Source organism: Nicotiana sylvestris, chromosome 2, assembly GCF_000393655.2.
Source record: "Nicotiana sylvestris chromosome 2, ASM39365v2, whole genome shotgun sequence".
NCBI lineage: Eukaryota > Viridiplantae > Streptophyta > Magnoliopsida > Solanales > Solanaceae > Nicotiana > Nicotiana sylvestris.
In genome coordinates, this window is record NC_091058.1 from 205,402,764 (window position 1) to 205,422,019 (window position 19,256).

The 19,256-nt window shown below is 36.6% G+C and overlaps 1 protein-coding gene across 3 annotated transcripts; it reads right to left on the reverse strand.

Moving 5' to 3' along the window:
• Positions 1–1,818: 1,818 nt before the first annotated feature.
• LOC104247748 (pumilio homolog 2-like) lies at positions 1,819–10,088 on the reverse strand. 3 transcript variants are annotated; one of them, XM_070168427.1, is made up of 9 exons: positions 8,778–10,088; positions 7,047–7,419; positions 6,059–6,974; positions 5,825–5,966; positions 5,336–5,749; positions 5,147–5,257; positions 3,965–4,159; positions 2,435–2,609; positions 1,819–2,295 (listed from the first exon to the last, which is right to left on the reverse strand). In XM_070168427.1, the coding sequence occupies exons 1-9, from the start codon at positions 9,348–9,350 to the stop codon at positions 2,258–2,260; spliced, it is 2,937 nt and encodes a 978-aa protein (XP_070024528.1). In that variant the 5' UTR covers positions 9,351–10,088; the 3' UTR covers positions 1,819–2,257. The 3 variants fall into 3 exon arrangements, with proteins under 3 accessions (XP_070024528.1, XP_070024529.1, XP_009802143.1); XM_070168428.1 differs by having other exon boundaries at positions 5,336–5,548; positions 5,642–5,966; XM_009803841.2 differs by having other exon boundaries at positions 5,336–5,548; positions 5,642–5,749; positions 6,059–7,419.
• Between the last annotated feature and the right edge of the window lie 9,168 nt (positions 10,089–19,256).

Here is a 19,256-nt window from a genome sequence, read left to right on the forward strand (position 1 = left end):
TTCAAACTGATGTACATAATGAACTGAAATCTCTTCTATTTATAGAAGAAAGGAAGCTGTTGTGTAAACTGCTGTGTAAGCTGCTACTACAAGCTGCTATTACAAGCTGTTGTGTAAGCTGCTGTGTAAGTTGCTACTGCAAGCTGCTGTGTAAGCTGCTACTGCAAGCTGCTGTGTAAGTTGCTATTATACCAGATATGGATAATCTTCTACTGAGAGCAATGTTTATCCATAACGGAGTACTGAATGGATAAGCTTATTACCCGGTATGGATAATCTTCTACCTAGGGTAATGTTTATCCATAACCGGGTACCGAAGTGATAAGCTTCTTCAGGAAGCTTATTTCCAATAGAGTACTAAATAGATAAACATATTTACGGTGGAGTCCTATATGGATAAGCTTCTTCAGGAAGATAATTTACAACGGAGTACTAAATGAACATTCATAATATAATATATTTATAACATCTATACTTTACATGTAGAATTTTTTGTCCTTTTTCTTAGGCCTTTTGCAAGGATCAGTAATTGTCTGAAACACAATCTTATCTATGATTAGCATTTATTGGTTTATTTAAAGGATAGAATTTCGCCAATTCAATTTATATGATATTATTCGACTATGCATAAAACTTAAGGAAAAAAAGATTTTTGTCACTTATGATCTTAAAAATATTATGAAATTTCTTGATTATAAAAGTATGTGATTAAGGACAAAATGAAAATTTTAAAAATAAATTATTTTCACATACAAAAAAGTGATATTGAATTTTAATCATACTCTTTTACTTCTTAGAATAGCTTCAAGTGAACAATCACATGTGAAATATTTTAGATTCCACAATTTATGGCATGCTCAAGAGAGTTTCAAGGAAGTAATAAAGAAGAATAGGATATACATGTGGAACATAAGAAAAAAAATAGTCGGCGATCTTACCTTCTCTCTTTTTTATGAGTATGCTTATAAAATCTCTGCCAATTCATTTGAACCAATTATTAGTGACGTGTTAGCAGTATTTATCTATAACTAAGTCATTTCTACAATCTATTTGTTCAACTACGTTTTGCTTGTAGTTAATTAAAAAATCCTTGATTAAATGTGTCGTCATGTCTTGTTTTGCTTACAGGATTAGATTATTGTTGAACAATTTTACTTTTGAGTAATTAAGAGTTTAATCTTGAAGACTTAAAAAACGGGATTAAAAATAACAAAACTTTAGCGCGATTTTTATGAGTCGTTTGAGTTACTAACTTGAGTTAGTTCGAGAAAATAATTTTACAAAATTAGTTCCTTTTAAAAAAAGATAATTATTGTAACACAAGAACTCATGATCAATGAAGAATAGTTCCGCAAAATTACAAAAAATACGTTAGACGCTCATCCAGATAATTAGAGAAATCACTATCCCAGGGCTTTTACTCATTGAACACACCTCATCTCTTTAGTTACTTATTTTTATGTAAATAGTCATTAATCAATTAGGTAAAATAAAAACCACAATCTGTAGAAATCAAATTTTGTTTTAACCTGTTTTTTTTAGTGATATTGAGTAGCTACAACTATATGTTAGTTCTCTCTAGAATTCGACTCCGAACTCTTTAGCCGAATATACTTTCCACCGCTGCTAGCCCTTCACGCCTAGAAATGGGCGTGATCAGTAGCTTAAATCAATAGGCTAAGAAAATGCACCTTAGACGCGATTATTATGAGATCATAATGTCGCTTGAGCTGCATCTACTGCAACCGAATCTCACAACCACATTACCTTATGAAGGTAAAGGCTGTTCCAATAGACCCTCAGCTAAGAACAGTGAGATAAAGAAATCGTAGTCTCATAAAATTGCAGTAAACTGAGCATCTGAGATAAAGGAAAATACACTTAACCATAAAAGAAAATTGTCAAATCCCATACATGGAAATTCTGACCACCTAAACATCAACTCTCCACATGGCAACATTTGTACAATCGCGTTGATATAAACTGCCTCGTCGTCTGATATTTTTTTACACTCATTGGAGACGAGACTTCCTCTGCACAGCCGATCTCGAATATATGACATCTGAGCTTCAGCATACCTGATTTTATGTTTTAACTACACAATTTACAGTTCTCTAGCACATGCAACAACTTTATTTGCAATTTACTCCATACCTTTGAAGACATGTATGGAGTTTAAACACTAGATGTAGGAGAAAAGGAAGATAGGTAGCTCAAACTAGCCTCAGTTAGCTGTACAACTTTCTTTCCTACAAGACTAAGCAGGGCTTAGGGACTGAGCAGCAATTCTTCTTTCTGCAAAACAGAATAACAAATCATTTAATAATGGCGTTCGGACAATATTTGACTGAACTGATTAAAAAAAATGTGTATTTGAAGTTGAATAAGTGATGCATCCAATGCTCCAGCCAAATGCAAACAGAAAACTGCTTACCCCCAGCAGCAACTAGTTTTTCAACACGGGCAACAATATGCTTTCCGTAAGTGTATTTCTTCAGAGCATTCAAGTGAACTCTTATCCTCGACATGATCAGCTCACGTTGCTGATCGCTACAAGTTTCCAAAACTTTCTGTACAACGTAATTCGCAAACTGATCTTTCATCATAGCCTGGACAAAAAGAAGAAAAATGAGGAAACATGATGCACATTTTAAATACCAAGGCTTCTCACTTTTTAACTCTATAAAAGATGATCGACGATAGACATGAGAACGTGAGAAACAAGACTAAAAATTTATATGATGCACTAAATACCACCATTATCACAATCACTTATCTATGTGATTGTCCTCCGTACATGAATTGTATTCCCATAGATGCAAAAAATTAAAATGCAAATATCACTAAGGTACGATTTTCATGATTGAATAGCATAACATAGATAAATCAAGAGTTGAACATCATAGAAAACTAATTCATGACATTTGAGGAAATCCTTTTAGCATACACTAACGTAATGATTGTCCAGCAGAAATTTTGAGCCTCTAACTAAACGTATTAAATAAGTAGGTAGCATGTTTTCAGGCTACAATGGAGCTTGAAATGGTACAACTAATTTACGTTTTTATATTAGCAGCACAAATGTTTTAGCCAAAAGCTTTCAAGAAAAGACTTTCTTCTTAGCTAGCCAACATGAAGTTGTAGGTGGCCCATCCTCAAAACTTTCAGTATATGGGATACTTAATGTGGGTCAAATATAAAGTGAGATCATTGAAAAAAGGTACAAGGTGGGGAGAAAGGAAGTTCCCAACATAGAAACCCATCAATCAACCAACTCCGCCATAATCCCAAATTATCGGGGTAGGGTGTAAGAGTCCTATATCCATCACGCTTCATTCAAGTCCAACTGGAATATAGTACAAGAAGTCTAGCTTAAAGCTCACAGTAATTCTTCCGCTTCAACAAATAGGACTATTTCTTTAAGGGCGAAGTCCAGCAGAAATTAGGGAACTACCCAATGCTCCAAGACATCTCTTACTCTTTTGTTTTTCCAAGACAACAGTCTCAGCATCCAAAATCTGGTGCTACAGGGTCACAAGGCACATGAATTATTTCTACTTAAAGGGGGAACAGGCCAGAATGTCCAAAAGCACGAACATAATACAAATGTCAGAAATTCAGCTGTTCTCTACTGCCAATATGTGATTTGCTTGGAAATGGTGAATAATTAAACACATTAATATGCGACATCAGCATGTGTCTTCGTCCTCACGTCCTTTCAAACATGTTAAGGGGAAGTCCAATGCCGCTCACCATCCAGCTGGGGATAAATAGAGGTCTAGACACGCTGGCACCAATCATTCTTGCGATCTAGTTGATTTAATTCAAGACTCCATAATTTCAGTTTGACATAAAGCACAGTTGCTTTAGAGGGTCTAATGACTCAAATTAAGAGACAGGAAACATCACTTACAGATGAAGCACGGTTGACAAATGATCGTTCAAGGCTAAAGTTTAGACAAACCTGAAGAGGCTCATTTTCATCAGTCGTACCAAGCATCTCATTCACCAGTAGCTGTCGTTCGCTGGAATTACAATAAGTTAAACACTTCTCTACAACATTAGAGGCAAACTTCTGCTGACTCATTTGCACAATCTTCCCAGCTAGTTCCTGAATTATGGTAGAGCGCTCATGCGGCTTCCCGTGCTCCAGTACATGCTGCAAGTGTTGCATTTAAAACAACAAATGGAAGAAAAAGGAAAAGACAAAAAAAAAGGTAGAATTGTACCTCAGTATAGGAATGAAAGACATGTTTGCTAATATAGCAAAGTGTTGTTAGCACAAACAAAAATTTAGTTGACCAAAAGAAGCTTCTTCAAACACTAGCACTTTAGCAAAACAAATGGAAGGCAGCAAGAAAGAAAGGTTTTTGAGGTATCAAAGAGGGAAAATCCCATTACTTACAAAATTCTTTTTTCTAGCCAGAACAGGTTCCCCATTTAGCATCATGTTAAGGACAGCAGCATACATTAGCAGCACTAGAGAACCAGGTGAATGTGCATGTTCATGTAGTTGGAAAGTTGATTGAAAATTTTTTGCAAATAATTTTTCAAATTTCTAACTTTGTTTTGGTTGTGGTTTTTTTTTCCTTTTTATTTCTTTTTTTGGCAAAGGAAAAAAAACATCTACTTTAAGTTTTTCAAAGGTTCTAATTTTTAAGGGAAAAAAGAAGGGGAATACTTTGCAAACAAATAAAATTTCCAAAATAGGAAAAGAAGACAATTTGCAAAAGATTTCGCTTCAACAACCAAATGCCTTTATAGTAAAAATCAATGACCTCGTTTTGGCACTTAGCAGTGACACAACAATGTTTTCCTAGTACATCATAAAGAAGCAAGACAGAGCCATCAAAAAATTGAATGAAATGCGCAATATTACCATAGTCTAAAATAAGCAAAACATGTGCCCATATCAACAACAAATTCAGGAATCACCAACTCAGATACATTTTACGCATTGCTCCATACAGTCAAGAAGTGAGGATATTGTGTAAAATACAACAGATATAACGAACTACTAACTCAAGAAAAAGAAAATGGAAATAATTGCTTCTAAATAAGACAGTCAAGATACCTTATCAAAAAAAAAATAAGACAGTCAAGACACCAGCAGCAGCAACATATATAGATAGTAAGTATTCCATACCTGAACAACATAATTACCATATTGATCTTGTGCCAACATGCTAACAGATCCCAGGATTTCTTCCATCACTTTACTTTGGGTTTCTGGATCACTACAATGTTCCAATACTCTCTGACAGATCAAGGAATATTCGTAAATATAAAACACTAAATTACTAATCCAAATGGATAAGACACACTACTCATCTACCTGTATTACTCGACAGCCATATGGATGGGTGGAGAGAGTAATAACTTGTCCAAAAAATGTCGAGATGATAAATTGAATGTGATCTTCTGGTACACATTCAATACATTTCTGAATAACGTGATTCCCATTCTGATCTCTTACACAACGCATGATATTACCATCAAGCTCCTCAACCATTTCAATCTTCTGGTCTACGTCGACTACTTCTATTGCCTGTATAGTGAACCAAACAGAATAAGAACCAAAACAAAAGATTAACACTAGCAGATAACACTTATGAGCATTTCTAGAAACAATTTGGTATACCTTCTGTATGACGCGACAACCATACATTTGAAGGCTCAGTGTTAATACATGCCCAAAGAGCTTGCCAGCTAATTCTCTCCTCTGAGATGCCATTCCATGTTCAAAAAACTGCAGGAGAAATATGGACATTATGATCCATTTAAAGAGAAACCGGACAGATAGGAAGATACATGCACCACATACCTTCTGGATTACGTAATTTCCAAAGACATCAGTCATCAAAGTAAGAGCTTGGGGGAAAATTTCCTGAAACACCATGTTTTTCTCCTCAGTGGTGGCAGTTTCCAGCTTTTGCTGAATGAATCGACTCCCATACTGGTCGGCACTGATCATAGATAACATATATTGAGGCTAGTTCAAGTAGGCAAAAAACAGAGGTAGTTCAAGTAGGAAAAAGACGCGTAAGAGCAAGTTTACCTAAACTCAACAACGTGGCCTGCAATTTCTGAAAGTTCAAAACACCTGGTCTTGTTACTTTTGAACTCTTCCAGTAGGGAGGACGCTAAGTTGTTTTCCATAGCATCCAAGTGATATGGTCCTATGACACCTGCAGCAGCTATGTTTCTCATTCGTCTCATATTATTATAATCACTATGCCTCATAGGACTACCGGGTCCCACTGGAGAGCCTGGGATGACAGGACTTGCTAAAGGACTTCCAGGATATGACAAGCCAACTCCAAACGCAGGATTTCCATAATAGCCATGGTGACCTGAACCACTGCTTTTGACTCCATACTGAGATTTCTGAGGTACAACATTACCAAGATAAGCTTTCTGAAGCAAGTCTATATACGAATTTCCCATGTAGTTCCTGTCCAAGGAAGGATCGTTAAGAGCAGCAACATATTCAGCTGTCAAGTACTGAAGATACATAGGGTCCATGAATGACGGCCCTCCCATTTGATTTCCCATTCTACTGAGATTATGCTCTGAGGTTGCAGAGCTCAAATTAGATCCCCCCAACATCCGAGAGTCCAATCCAGGTACAGCCATAGCTGATGCAGCAGCAGCATTTCCAAATAAAGGTGGCAAATTACAGTTGCCAAGATGGCTTGACATTGGACTGAGAGAATGACCACTTAAACCATAATTAGAAAAAGATGAATTTGGACTATCCAAAAGTGGATACTGAGGAAGTACGCCACCTCCACTATTCAGTCCCGATCCTTTGAGGTATGAACTATTGGAGAAAGCAGCTTGGGGGTTAGAACTATTAAGGTCTGAGCCGACAGAATATGGTACTTTTGCAGACTGAGCAGTAGAAGCCCTATTGAACTGTGGGGATTCAGATTGCTTCAAGAATTCATGCTGCTTTGTGTTATTCTGCCCACCTGCAAGATTGGTGAATATAGTATTAAAACCAACTTCTTGTTCAATCTGAGAAATGATGTCAACCGACGTACCATTAGATAGATTCATGCCAGAAAAAGAAGCAACAAGCTCTGGAGACTCAGTTGGACTATTAACACTTCTCTTGTCTGAATTGACTACCCTCCCTCCACCAATAGGAGTAAGGCAAGGACTAGGAGCCCTTGCAATGTGCTGGGGATCAGGAGTGGTACTTCTTGATAAAGCAGCAGCATATGAATAGGAAGCAGCCACCTCATCGGATGGGATTTGAGTGCTTGATGCAGACCTTAAAGGCTTTGAAGAAGAAAACTCGTGACGAAGATGAGAAAGCTCAGCTTCTGCTGCATCACCACTTCTGTCAAAAGCATTTCGACTAGCTGGCCGTGAAGGGTGACCAGGAGCAGGTGACACACGGCTGAAGTCATCCTGGATGAAACATGGCTTAAAACCCATCAGATGATCCTGTTAAATTCTCTTTCTCGAGATAAAACGTAAAACAGGTTTCTCCCGAGACAAAATAAGACCCCCTTCATTTCAATTTATGTGCCCTAGTTTGATTGGGCACAGAATTTAAGAAAAATAAGGAAACTTTTGAATTTTGTGGTGTTAAATATGCCATGTGGAATGTTGGAGTTAAAGAGTTGCTAACTATTGAAAGAGGCATTCTATTTAAGGGGCACAACTTGGAGAAGCAAAAGAGGTATGAAAGTTGAGATATAATCTCCACTGAAACAAGCAGCCAAAAGCAATTTCACAATAATTTCACCGGGTCTTTCCAAAAGAAAAATCCAACTTCCAATTACAAAACCAACATCTACTTGTTCCTTGGTAAAATTTCTAAATGATACAGCATACCTGTAGTGTTGTAATCCATAAACAAATATATATATTCGCAACATAAGGAATTTCTATTTTTTCCTTAATATAGCAATATCAGTATCTTATATTGCCTATGAACTTACTGCACTATACTAAGTATACATAGAAATGCAACATCGTTCTAGACTATCATCAATTGTTACACTATTTTGCTCTTATCCTGCTAATGCAAAAATCCAGTCCCATATATGAAAGAATACATTGTTCCGACTGACATGAGATGCTTGCTCTTATTGGAACACACTGAGCCCACACTTTCTCAAAGCCAATCGCACTTGATATCATTAATTGTCACAATAATTTGTTTTTATCATGTGATCGCAGAAACCATTCTCATAAAAGGAACAAAAAATGCTCATTTATGTCATATATGTCCAGATGAATTGTCAATAGAAAAATTTGAGATAGAAAAGAATAAATAAATAGAGAGAAAGTTAAGTTAAATGAAAATTTTGAAGGCGCCCCTTTAATCATAATGCTAAAATGTTGGCCTCGGAGATGCAGAACTGCCTCAAATCTCATCAGCTTAGCAGAGATTATTGAGCGAAATGGAGCTACACGTCTACCAAACCATCATGTAAACAAAGCGGGTTCAATAGGAAGACTAATCGACTATCACCTAGCATTCATGCCACACAACAATAAAATATTTCCACAATTCGAAAATGCCAAATACAGCCAAAACACCTCAAGGAAACTTGTTGAACTGTTTCCTTCTATACCAAACATACCATTCGGGCAGTAACATAAATGAGCTAAATTCATGAAGCATTAAATACCAAACGTTAATCGCGTCACTTTCAAAAGCATTTAATACCTGAATCTTGGAATCTAACATCCAATAGTCAATGTTGAAATTGTAAAAACAAAAAAAAAATACACTAGATAAAGTTTGAAGCATGCACCTGGAATATTTCAGCAATGCTCTTCTTTTTACTACCTAGTCCTAGTCCCGGCAAACCAATCAGCCCATCACCACCCCATTCCACTGAACCCTGCGATTTATCCGTTTCATTCTCGCTCTCCGCTTTTTTTGAGTTAAATCCTGGAGGCATGGGTGACCTCCTACCATTACCATTATTATCATTCTTGTTTACGTTCCTCCTATCACCAATAGCGGAGCTCCCTCCTTGCAACCTCTGTGAAAACCGCCAATCTTCTTTGGACAAAAGTGGAGGAGGCAACCTAGGATTAAGGTTTACGTTCGAGTAATAGTAAGATAAGTAAGCAGGATCAGACCTAAGCTCCTCCTCAGACATGAAACCATTATTGTTAAACAATCCACCCACTGCACTCGATGAACCCTCAACAGTAGGTGGAGCTGAGCCACTTCTATACATATTCAGCTCCTTTTCGCGATCGTCAGCTTCTTGTCTTCGCTGATCATGAAGTAACATCCCAATTTCTTTCTCAAACTCATCTCCAAATGAATTTTCATTGTTCCCAATCATCGGTCTCCTACCCAATTCAGACACCATCTTCACTCACTCATTCCACAACAAATATAATCAATACCCACAAGCCTTAACAACCCAAAAAAGCTATTCAAAATCAAAACTTTGTCATATATATAAACCTTTAAAAACTACAAAACCCCACGTGCACAACCTCAAAATCAAAGCTTTAAGCTCTTAAAAATCCAATCTTTGATCAAATAAAATTCCAAGAAAGCTCCATGATCAAAGAACAATTACATATACCCTCATTCCACAACATGTATAATCAATACCCACAAGACCTAGCAACCCAAGAAAGGTTTTTTTTTTAAAAGATTCACATAAACCTTAAAACTACAAAACCCCACAAGTACAACCTCAAAATCAAAGCTTTCAGCTCATAAAAATCCAATCTTTGATCAAATAAAATGGTACCAAGAAAGCTCCATGATCAAAGACCATATATACTCAATTCTACAACAAATATAATCAGTACCCACAAAACCTAGCAACCCAAAAAAGGTAAAAGAACCAAACTTATCATATAAACCTTAAAAAGTACAAAAACCCACATGTATAAGCTGAAAATTGAAGCTTTGGTGTTGATAAAAATTCAATCTTTGACTAATTAAACTCCAAGAAAGTTCTTTTTTCTCAACATAGAACAGGTAAAGAAAACTGTGAGCTAATGAGAGAGGTGATGAAGGTTAAATGGGGAGAGGAGAGAAGAAATTCTGGCGGCGAATCAATCCCTTTTAGGGTTTTGTTTTTTGAAGTAAGTATTAGGCAAGAAATGATTAAATGCAAGAAAACAGAGTTTTATTCCGTAGGTGTATAGTGAGTAACACTTTTTAGCCAAAATTAAAAATGAAAAAAGAAAAGAAGTTTATATTATAGATAGATATATATGTAGAGAAATAAAGTGACGTTGGTATGCCTAGTGTTCCTAAAGAAGAATCTGCAAAATGCCACGTCTACTCTTCAATTAGATTGGGAACTGCTCTTGTTGAATTCTTGGTCCTTCTTGGAGGATTTTTATATTTTGGGTAAATATCTCCTTATTTTTACTTTTTCCGAAAGAAGGATTTGACCAACGAGATGTGAGGCGAAATGATTGGATCCTTTAGCTTTTACTTAAATTTCGAGTTTAAATTAAAAAAATGAAAGTCTCTTGGTATGAAATATTTTATTTCTTCTAATAAATATATTTAATATGTATTCAAATTAATGAGTCAATAAATATTTGAAATAGGGGTTTTGTTTTTCATTATGGTAATGCAATGTTACGGGTAGGAAAATTAGATTGTTTCTAATGATAAAAATAATTTTAATCTTATGTGAAGTTTATAAAAACAGGTAATATATCGTATTTATACTAATTTATTTGAAAAAAGAATTTGACCAACGAGATGTGAGTTGGAATAATATTCAAATTCTAAGAATGGAGAATCTTTTGATATGAAGTATTTGACCTCTTTTAGTAGATTTATCCAATACACTTTTGATTTGTTGGGTCTCGTAAACTATGACTACCATATTCGAGTTACTATACAAGAATTATATAGCTTTTTTTAAAAAAATGATGGCCTGTGATTGGAGAGCATATTACAGAAGTTATTCTTCAATTATTCAACACTGCCAACATGCTCAGAGCTATTAACTGCACTTCAGTTATTCTCATACCTAAAGTACATAATCCTAAATCTATAAAGGAGCTGAGGCTCATATTATGTTGCACCATTCTCTACAAGACTATGTCAAAAGTACTAACTAAGAGACTACAGGAGGTGATAGATACTTTGGTTGATAAATGTAAATGCATTTGTCCCTGGTATGCTAATTACAGACAACATCATCCTAAGCCATGAGTTGATTAAAGGATACGGAAGAAAAGGGTTATCACCAAGATGTGTGATGAAATTGGACATGCAAAAAACCTATGACTCACTTAAGTAGGTATTTTGGAGCAAGTTTTAGTAGGTTTGGGCTTCCCTAATGTCTTTGTGAAGTGGATTATGGGTTGTGTTACCACTATAACATATTCCATTTTACTTAACGAAAGACCTACTCAACCATTCGTGGTCAGGAGAGGACTAAAGTAAGGGGACCTTCTATCACCCTCCCTGATGTATTAACAATGGAGTTTCTAACAAGAAAATTAAAGACTATGAGGCTGATATCAGACTTTAACTACAATCCCAAATGTGAGAAGCTGCAGATTGTACAGCTAGGTTTTGTTGACGACCTACTTTTGTTTTGCAGGGGTGATATAAGATATGTGCAGTTATTATATGAATGTTTCCTCCGGTTCTCCCATTGCTCGAGACATATAGTAAATAAACCCAAAAGCTCAATATTCTTTGGAGGAGTACCTGAGGATATACAACAAGTTATTCTAAACATGTTGGGAATTTCTAAAGGCTCATTACCAGTAAAGTACTTAGGTATATTACTAAGTTGCAAAAGACTATCAGTTTCAATATGCCAACCTTTAGTGGACATATTAGTGGGAAAAATTACAACATGAACAATAAAGTTCTTGTCCTATGCAAGGAGACTTTTGCTTATTAAAAGTATCATGTTATCAATACAAACCTTCTGATGCCAGACATTTATTGTGCCTAAAAAGCTACTTAATATGATTGAATTTATATGTAGAAGGTATCTTTGGATGAGAGACAATGAGATGACAAAGAAGGCATTACTATCATGGGGAAAATGTGTGTTATCCTAAGTCAACTAGAGGATTCAATGTCATCGATATATGCTAGGGGTGTCAAATGGGCGGGTTGAACCGATTTTGGGCGGGTCAAAATGGGTTGAGTCAATAATTGGGCGGGTCAAAAGTTACTTGAGGTAAGATGGGCTGGGTCAAGATGGGCTAAAATTTGGATCATAGCCCGACCCACCCAACTCTTATCAAGTTTTACTTAATATGTGTTATTTTCTTATGTACTGTATAATTATAAGACCTTTTTTTTTCTTTTGTTACGGTCATATATAACATATCGAACAAAAAAATAATTATTTCTAAGATATTTTGGCAAAGTTATTCGTGGATCGATTTGGGCTAAAAATCAACCCAACTTTAAATAGATTGATATGAGTTGGATCAAGATGGACTAAGTTCAATGAATGGGCAGGTCAATAATTAGCCCAACCTTGGACGGGTCATTTGGGTTTGGCCCAAATTTGACAGTCCTAATATATTCCCATGAAATAAAGTTACAATATGCAAGCATTTCTAAAATATGTGCCAAAAGAATAATAGACTTTGGGTACAATGGATTCATGGCTATTATGTGAAGGGTAAATAGATCTGGGGGTGTGACCCTCCACAAGCTTCCTATATGGTTAAAAGGTGATGCTGGCAAAGGATACCTTGAAGAAAGCAGGATACTTATATGAAGACATCTTGAAGTCTAGCCACCTCCAATCAAGAAGATATACAACAAATTTATAGGAACTTATCCAAAGGTAAGTTAGAGGAGACTAATATGCAATAACTCAGAATATTCTAAGTGAATATTCACACTACAACTGTCAGCACTAGGAAGGTTATATAATAAAGATAGTTTATCAAAATGGGGTGTGAAGACTGAGCTAATTTATTCTCTATGTGACACTAATGATGTATTCATTGAGCATCTATTTTCCAAGTGCAACTTCTCTGCTGTCCTATGGGGAAAATACTCACATGGATGGAAATAAACAAAGGGCCAATGGGATGGAATCAAGAACTGGCATGGACAATTAAGAATGCAAATGGAAAGGATACTAAAGCTAGAATTTATAGTTAACAATGACAGGATATGTGTACTACCTGTGGTAAGAGCGAAACTTAAGAATCTTCCAAAAGAAATCAAGAAGTGTTGAAGTTTTAAGCAGATTAATAACACAAGATGTTCATTGCACGGGACAGTGGGATCGAAAACTTATAGGATAATTAAGAAGGGTGAATTTCTTTCCTTAGTTTAAATCTGTCTACTTTTGTAACTAAGGGGAAAGTGAGGAAGAGAAGATGAATGTGTAAAGCTGGGGCTGTCCAACTTTACAGGTTTTGTGTTGCTTGTTCATATTTTGTCCTTAGTAAATAAAATTACTTAATTACCAAAAAAAACTATAGCCTTTTGTTTTAATTATATAGAATGAATTTTACTTGTTAGTTTTTATTACAGCTTTTGAAAATGGCTAAACCTGTACAATAATTTTTTTGTCTTTAATTTTTTGTTGCCCGCTCATTTCGAAAGATAGGATTAGAGAATTATGTTGGACAAAAAAATAGAAAACATTAGAAGATGTTCAAAAGGAGCTGATAGCAGTGGTCTATGGAGATGTGTTATATCACACATGTAGAGGTAAACATTGAAAACTATTTCAAGACATAAAGATACATAAATCAAAAGTAGTTGGGCAAATAAGGAGGGAGATTATAGAAAGGACAGGGCTTCTAGGTACTTCAAAGAGAGCACAAAAATGCAGGAGATTAGTGCAACATATACTATGAATTGGAGATTGGTTGTCTATTTTGTCGAGGAATAAAGTTTGTGATCAAAATTAGGTGCTCTTTATTTTGTAATAGTTTTTGGATGTTATTGGTAATATTTACATTTGTTACCCCAAAAAAAAGAAATTTTACCAAATTAAGGTACAAACCTCATCTTTTGAGCTCTAACAATATGTTTATAACAATAATACAATAAGCTCTCTCAAAATATTTTGCACTTTTAAAATATGTATTTTCACCACTTTGATATAGCAAGTTGTATGACCCTTGTACTTTGCTTGTTTTTGAATTTATGAATTACAGAAGCAGAGAAGAAAATTTAGAGGAGTTAGAGAGTATCGAGAGAGAGAAGAGGAGATCAGTTCTCAAAAGGTGTAACTGCTTCATTCACTGTACAATTGGATACGACTGTAATCCTATAGATATAGCAACTAATTAAATAAGTACTAATACAACTAACAACCTAGATAACTAACTTAGATAAATAGACCAAATTACCCTTCTACCTAAGTGACATTACTCTAAACACCCCCACCCCCACCCCCCTCTCAAGCTAGATGGTGCAAACACATTTAGCACATATAGCTTGGAATTCAAATATTCATGTTGCACTTACTTAGTCTCTTGTTTAACAAGTTTGTCCGTTGATCTCTAGTGGAAACATACTCAGTTTTAATTAAAACCCTTTTGCATTTTTCTCCTCACAAAGTAGCAGTCTACTTTTATATGCTTTGTCTTTCATGAAAGTTTGGGTTGACAACAATCTACATTGCAGCTTTGCTATCAATGTGCACCTTAACTGGAAATTTCACTTCAACTTCAATTTTCTTGAACAACCCTATAATCCATGTTAGTTCTGCTACTACTGATGCTAAACCCCGATACTCAACTTATGTTGAGCTTCTAGAAACGGTGCTCTGCTTCTTTAATTTTTAAAAAATCAATGAGTCACCAAACTTGATTAAGAATTTTTTTACAGACTTCCTAGAGTTAGGGCATGCTTCCTACTCAGCATCACAATAGGCTTGAATCTTCTTCTACCTTTTGCAAGACAAAAGGATCTTTTGCCCCTGTTTGTTTTTACACACTTAACCACCATCATTGGTGCTTCTAGATGTGACTTCTTGGACTGATGCAAAAATTAGCTTAAGGTTTGGACACTGAAGGCTATGTCATGTCTTGTTATAGTCAAATATATTAGTTTACCTATGATCTTTTGATAGACACCAACATTTGGCAAGAGCTCTTACTTTTATTTGCTTGAATTCCTTGAGTGATTATCCAACTCTTTGGTAGTAAGTTTACATTTATTTTAAGTGATGTTGGTGCTGGTTTTGCTTCTTCTAAGCCTAATTCAGTGCTAAACTCTAATGCATATTTTTTATGATGCATTAGAATATCTTGCTTAGACCTGTCAAATTCAGTTCCTAATAAATACTTCAATTCTTCCAGGTCCTTCATCTTGAAAGCTTGATACAAAGCAGCTTTATTTTCATCAATCAATTGTAACTTACTTCTTGTAATCAACATATCATCTATAAAGACTAGGATCACTACTACTTCACTTCTGACGCTCTTTATGAACACAGAATGGTCATACTAGCTCTAAGTGAAACCGAATTGCAGAAAAGCTTCTAGTAATATTTGGTACATGTTTGAGGCTATACAAGGATTTAGTGATATAGGCCTTGTCTCTCCATGTCTCTTAAATCCTTAAGGTATATCCATATAGATTTCATCATGAAGGTTCCCTGAATGAAAGTATTGTACAAATCCATTTGATGAGTATTCCAATGTTTAGCAGTTGTAACCACAAGAATGGACCCGATAGTAACCATCTCAACAACATAAGAGAATGTCTCGTTATAGTCAATCCCCCATATGTACTATATCCTTAGCTACAAACCTAGTCTTAAACCTTTCAATCTCTCCAGAAGCCTTGTACTTAATCTTGTACACCCACATGTAGACAATTGGTATCTTTTCCTCAAGTATGGAAACAACAGTCCAGCTGTGATTATGTAAGCAACAATTTCTACCTTCATAGCCTCCACCCACTTAGGGTCTTTAATAGTTTCAGTAGAAGAAGCAGACTCTACTTCAGAAGAAGAAGCGGCTAAAAAAGTCTGATATTGAGGAGAGAGCTGAGCATAGGATAGATTATTGGCTAGGCCATAAAGAACATTTTCATGATCAATAAGAGACATAAAATCATTCATCCAAGGTGGAAGATTCTTGGGCCTTGTTGACCCGACCGGTTGTTTTGAGAGTTGTAGCTCTATTCCCCTATTTATTGCTCATTCCCTACTTTATTTTTGTTATGTGACTTGCCAGGGTAGTTGATTCGGGTCTAGAGAGGTTTTAGAATAAATTGAGACACTTAGTCTCAAGGTTAGAAGCTTAAGTTGAAAAGCTTGACCGGATATTGACTTATGTATAAATAGCTCCCAAATGGAGTTTCGATGGTTTCATTAGCTTTGTCGGGTGATTTTGGACTTAGGAGCATGTTCGGATAGTGATTTGGAGGCACGTAGTTGAATTAGGCTTGAAATGGTGAAAGTTGGAAATTTAGAAGTTTAACCGAGAGTTGACTTTGTGGTTACTGAGCTCGGATTAGGGTTTTGAGAGTTAGAGTAGTCCCGTTGTGTCAATTGTGACTTGTGTACAAAATTTAAGGTCAATCGGATGTGATTTTGATAGGTTTTGGCATCAAATGTAGAAGTTAGAAGTTCAAAAGCTCATTAGGCTTGAATAGACACGCGATTCGTGGTTTTAACATTGTTTGATATGATTTGAAGGCTTGACTAAGTTCATATCATATTTTAAGACTTGTTGGAATATTTGATTGAGACTCGGGGGCCTCGGGTGGAGTTCGGGTGGTTAATGAATCAAGGTTTGGAGTTAAAGGGTTGCTGAAGCTGTGAGTCTTCTGGTGCAATCGCACCTACGGAGCTTTGATCACAAGTGCGAGCTCGCATGTGCGATCAGAGGAGTGTAGGTGTGGCCTGGAGAGGAATGTGCAATGGTCGCAGGTGCGAGGGAATTTCCACACCTGCATGGTCGCTGATGCAAAGTAAGGGGTGCAGAAGCGAGCTCAGTAGAGGAAGCCTTGGAGCGCAGATGCGGACTCGCACCTGCATGTGGGGGATCACAAAAGCGAAGGCAGAAATCCTAGGCTTGGCCGCAAAAGCGGAGGAATTTCTGCACCTGCGAGACCGCAGATCCGGTTAAGTGGGTCGTAGGTGCAAGACCACTAACAATGTTTAAATTCGAGGGTTTCCGAGATTCTATCATTTTGGACTTTGCAAACTCGGATTAGGGCAATTTAGAGACGGTTTTCAAAGGGATTCTTGAGAAGTCACTTGTGGTTATTTTTATTCCATACTTGTGTTTCCCCATTGAATTTTCCACCTAGTTTGTGTGTTTTTGAGGTGGAATTTGGGAGTTCGAGGCTATGGATTTGGAAAGTTTAATTTGGGGATTTGAGTGACGATTTGGTGTCAGATTTTGGTAAATTTGATATGGTGAGACTCGTGGTTGAATGGTCTTTCGAATTTTATGACTTCTATTGGATTTCGAGATGTGGGCTCGAGGGGAGGGGGGCTTTTGAGTTGATTGTTTGTCTTTTGACTAAGAACTTAGTATTTTCTTATGGAACTGATTCTTTTAGCTCGTGTTGATTGTATCAAGTTATTTGTGGCTAGATTCGAGGCATTTGAAGGCCGATTCGTGAGGCAACGACTTATTAGAGTAGGGATTTGCACAGTTCAAGGTAAGTAATACTTTTAAACTTGGTTCTGAGGGTATGAAACCCTGAGCTACGTATGATGTTATTGGTGTTGAGGTGACGCGCGTGCTAGGTGAAGGGCGTGTGGGCATGCACCCTAAGAATTGTGACTTGTTCGATTTCATGGAACTATATGGGTTATTAATCTTGTTGTTACCCGTATTTCCACCATGTGCTAAAGAAATTGAGTTGTTGTCATATTAGAAATCATGCTTAGGCTATATATTTGTACTGTAGGGACCCATAGAGGTCGTGTTACATGTTGAATTATCTGCTAAATTACCATTTTGTACTTAGTCACAGTTTTTACTTGCATATTATATCTCAATCTTTGTTGTCCCTTATTGATACATTATATCATCGTTGTTTAGGCTGATTATCATGATTCTTGAGAGTCTGAGACTAGAGAGATTAAATGACTGAGTGAGGCCGAGGGCCTGATTGTGAGGATATTTATTGGAGCGGGATGCACGCCACATCATGTTTGTTTGATTCATGCCATGATTGGCTTATTATAGTGATTGGGCTGGAATCGCCCTTCCGAAGTCTGCACATCCACAGTGAGTGTAGGTACCTACTGAGTGCAAGTACTGAGCGACTGAGAGGATTGAGTGGTTGTAAGGATGGAGTGACTGTGAGGAATGAGAGATTTTGAGGTTGAGGTGAATGAGAGGACTGAGTGACTGGTACTCTAAGAGTATGCACATGATTTCATTACTGTTTGTACTTCAGTTGGCATATATAACTGTCATGTAGTTACTGAGATGTGCCATATCCTGTTTCAATTGAACTTGACATGATTTAACTGTTTTGGCTTTAATTGTCAAACTTAAAAGCATGCCTACTTTCTTGTACTATAATTCTGTAATTGAACTATACCCCTGAAGCTCGTCACTACTTTCAGTCCAATAGTTAGTCTTGTTACTTACTGAGTTGGTTGTACTCACGCTACACCTTGAACTTCGTGTACAGATCCAGGTGTTTCTAGACACGGTAGGTGCTGATATCTGAGCGGCTTAGTCATTCAGAGATTTTGAGGTAGCTGCCCGGCGTCCGCGGACCTTGACTCTCCTTCCATATCTTTCATCTTTATGTATTTAGTTTCAATTTTTCTTAGACAGTATTTCAGACTTGTGTTGTATAGACACTCATCTACTCAATGACACCCTGGTTTTGGGAACTTCCATATTGAGTTTTGATCCTTTATCCAGTTTATGAGAGCTTTAATTATTTAAACCTGTTTTAGCTTATTTTTCATTTAAAAGTGTTGGAAATGTTTGAGTTTTTGGCTTGCCTAGTACCATGTAGGTGCCATCCCTACATGCTAAGTTTGGGTCATGACAAGTTGGTATTAGAGCCTAGGTTACATAGGTCTCACGAGTCATGAGAAGGTTTAGTATAGTCTTACGAATCGGTACATAGACGTTTGTACTTATCTTTGAGAGGCTGTCGGACCCTTAGGAAACTTCACATTCTTGTATTCTTATCATGCAAATTTGTTGATTTCGGGAACTAAACTTCTGTTGTTCTATTCTCTCACAGATGGTGAGGACACGTACTACCGGACAGGATGGACAGCCACCAGTACCACTAGCTAGGGCCACGAGAGGCCAAGGTCGTGGTAGGGGCAGAGTTACAGCTCGTACAACAACTA

What these genes read in the sequence shown, in the direction of transcription:
- LOC104247748 (XM_070168427.1), bottom strand. Translation starts at nt 9,350, where the DNA reads ATGGTGTCTGAATTGGGTAGGAGACCGATGATTGGGAACAATGAAAAT. An exon ending in GGCCACGTTGTTGAGTTTAG is followed by an intron (nt 5,967 to 6,058) that starts GTAAACTTGCTC and finishes ATCTATGATCAG; the next exon opens with TGCCGACCAGTATGGGAGTC. An exon ending in ATGAAAATGAGCCTCTTCAG is followed by an intron (nt 2,610 to 3,964) that starts GTTTGTCTAAAC and finishes CTTTTTGTCCAG; the next exon opens with GCTATGATGAAAGATCAGTT.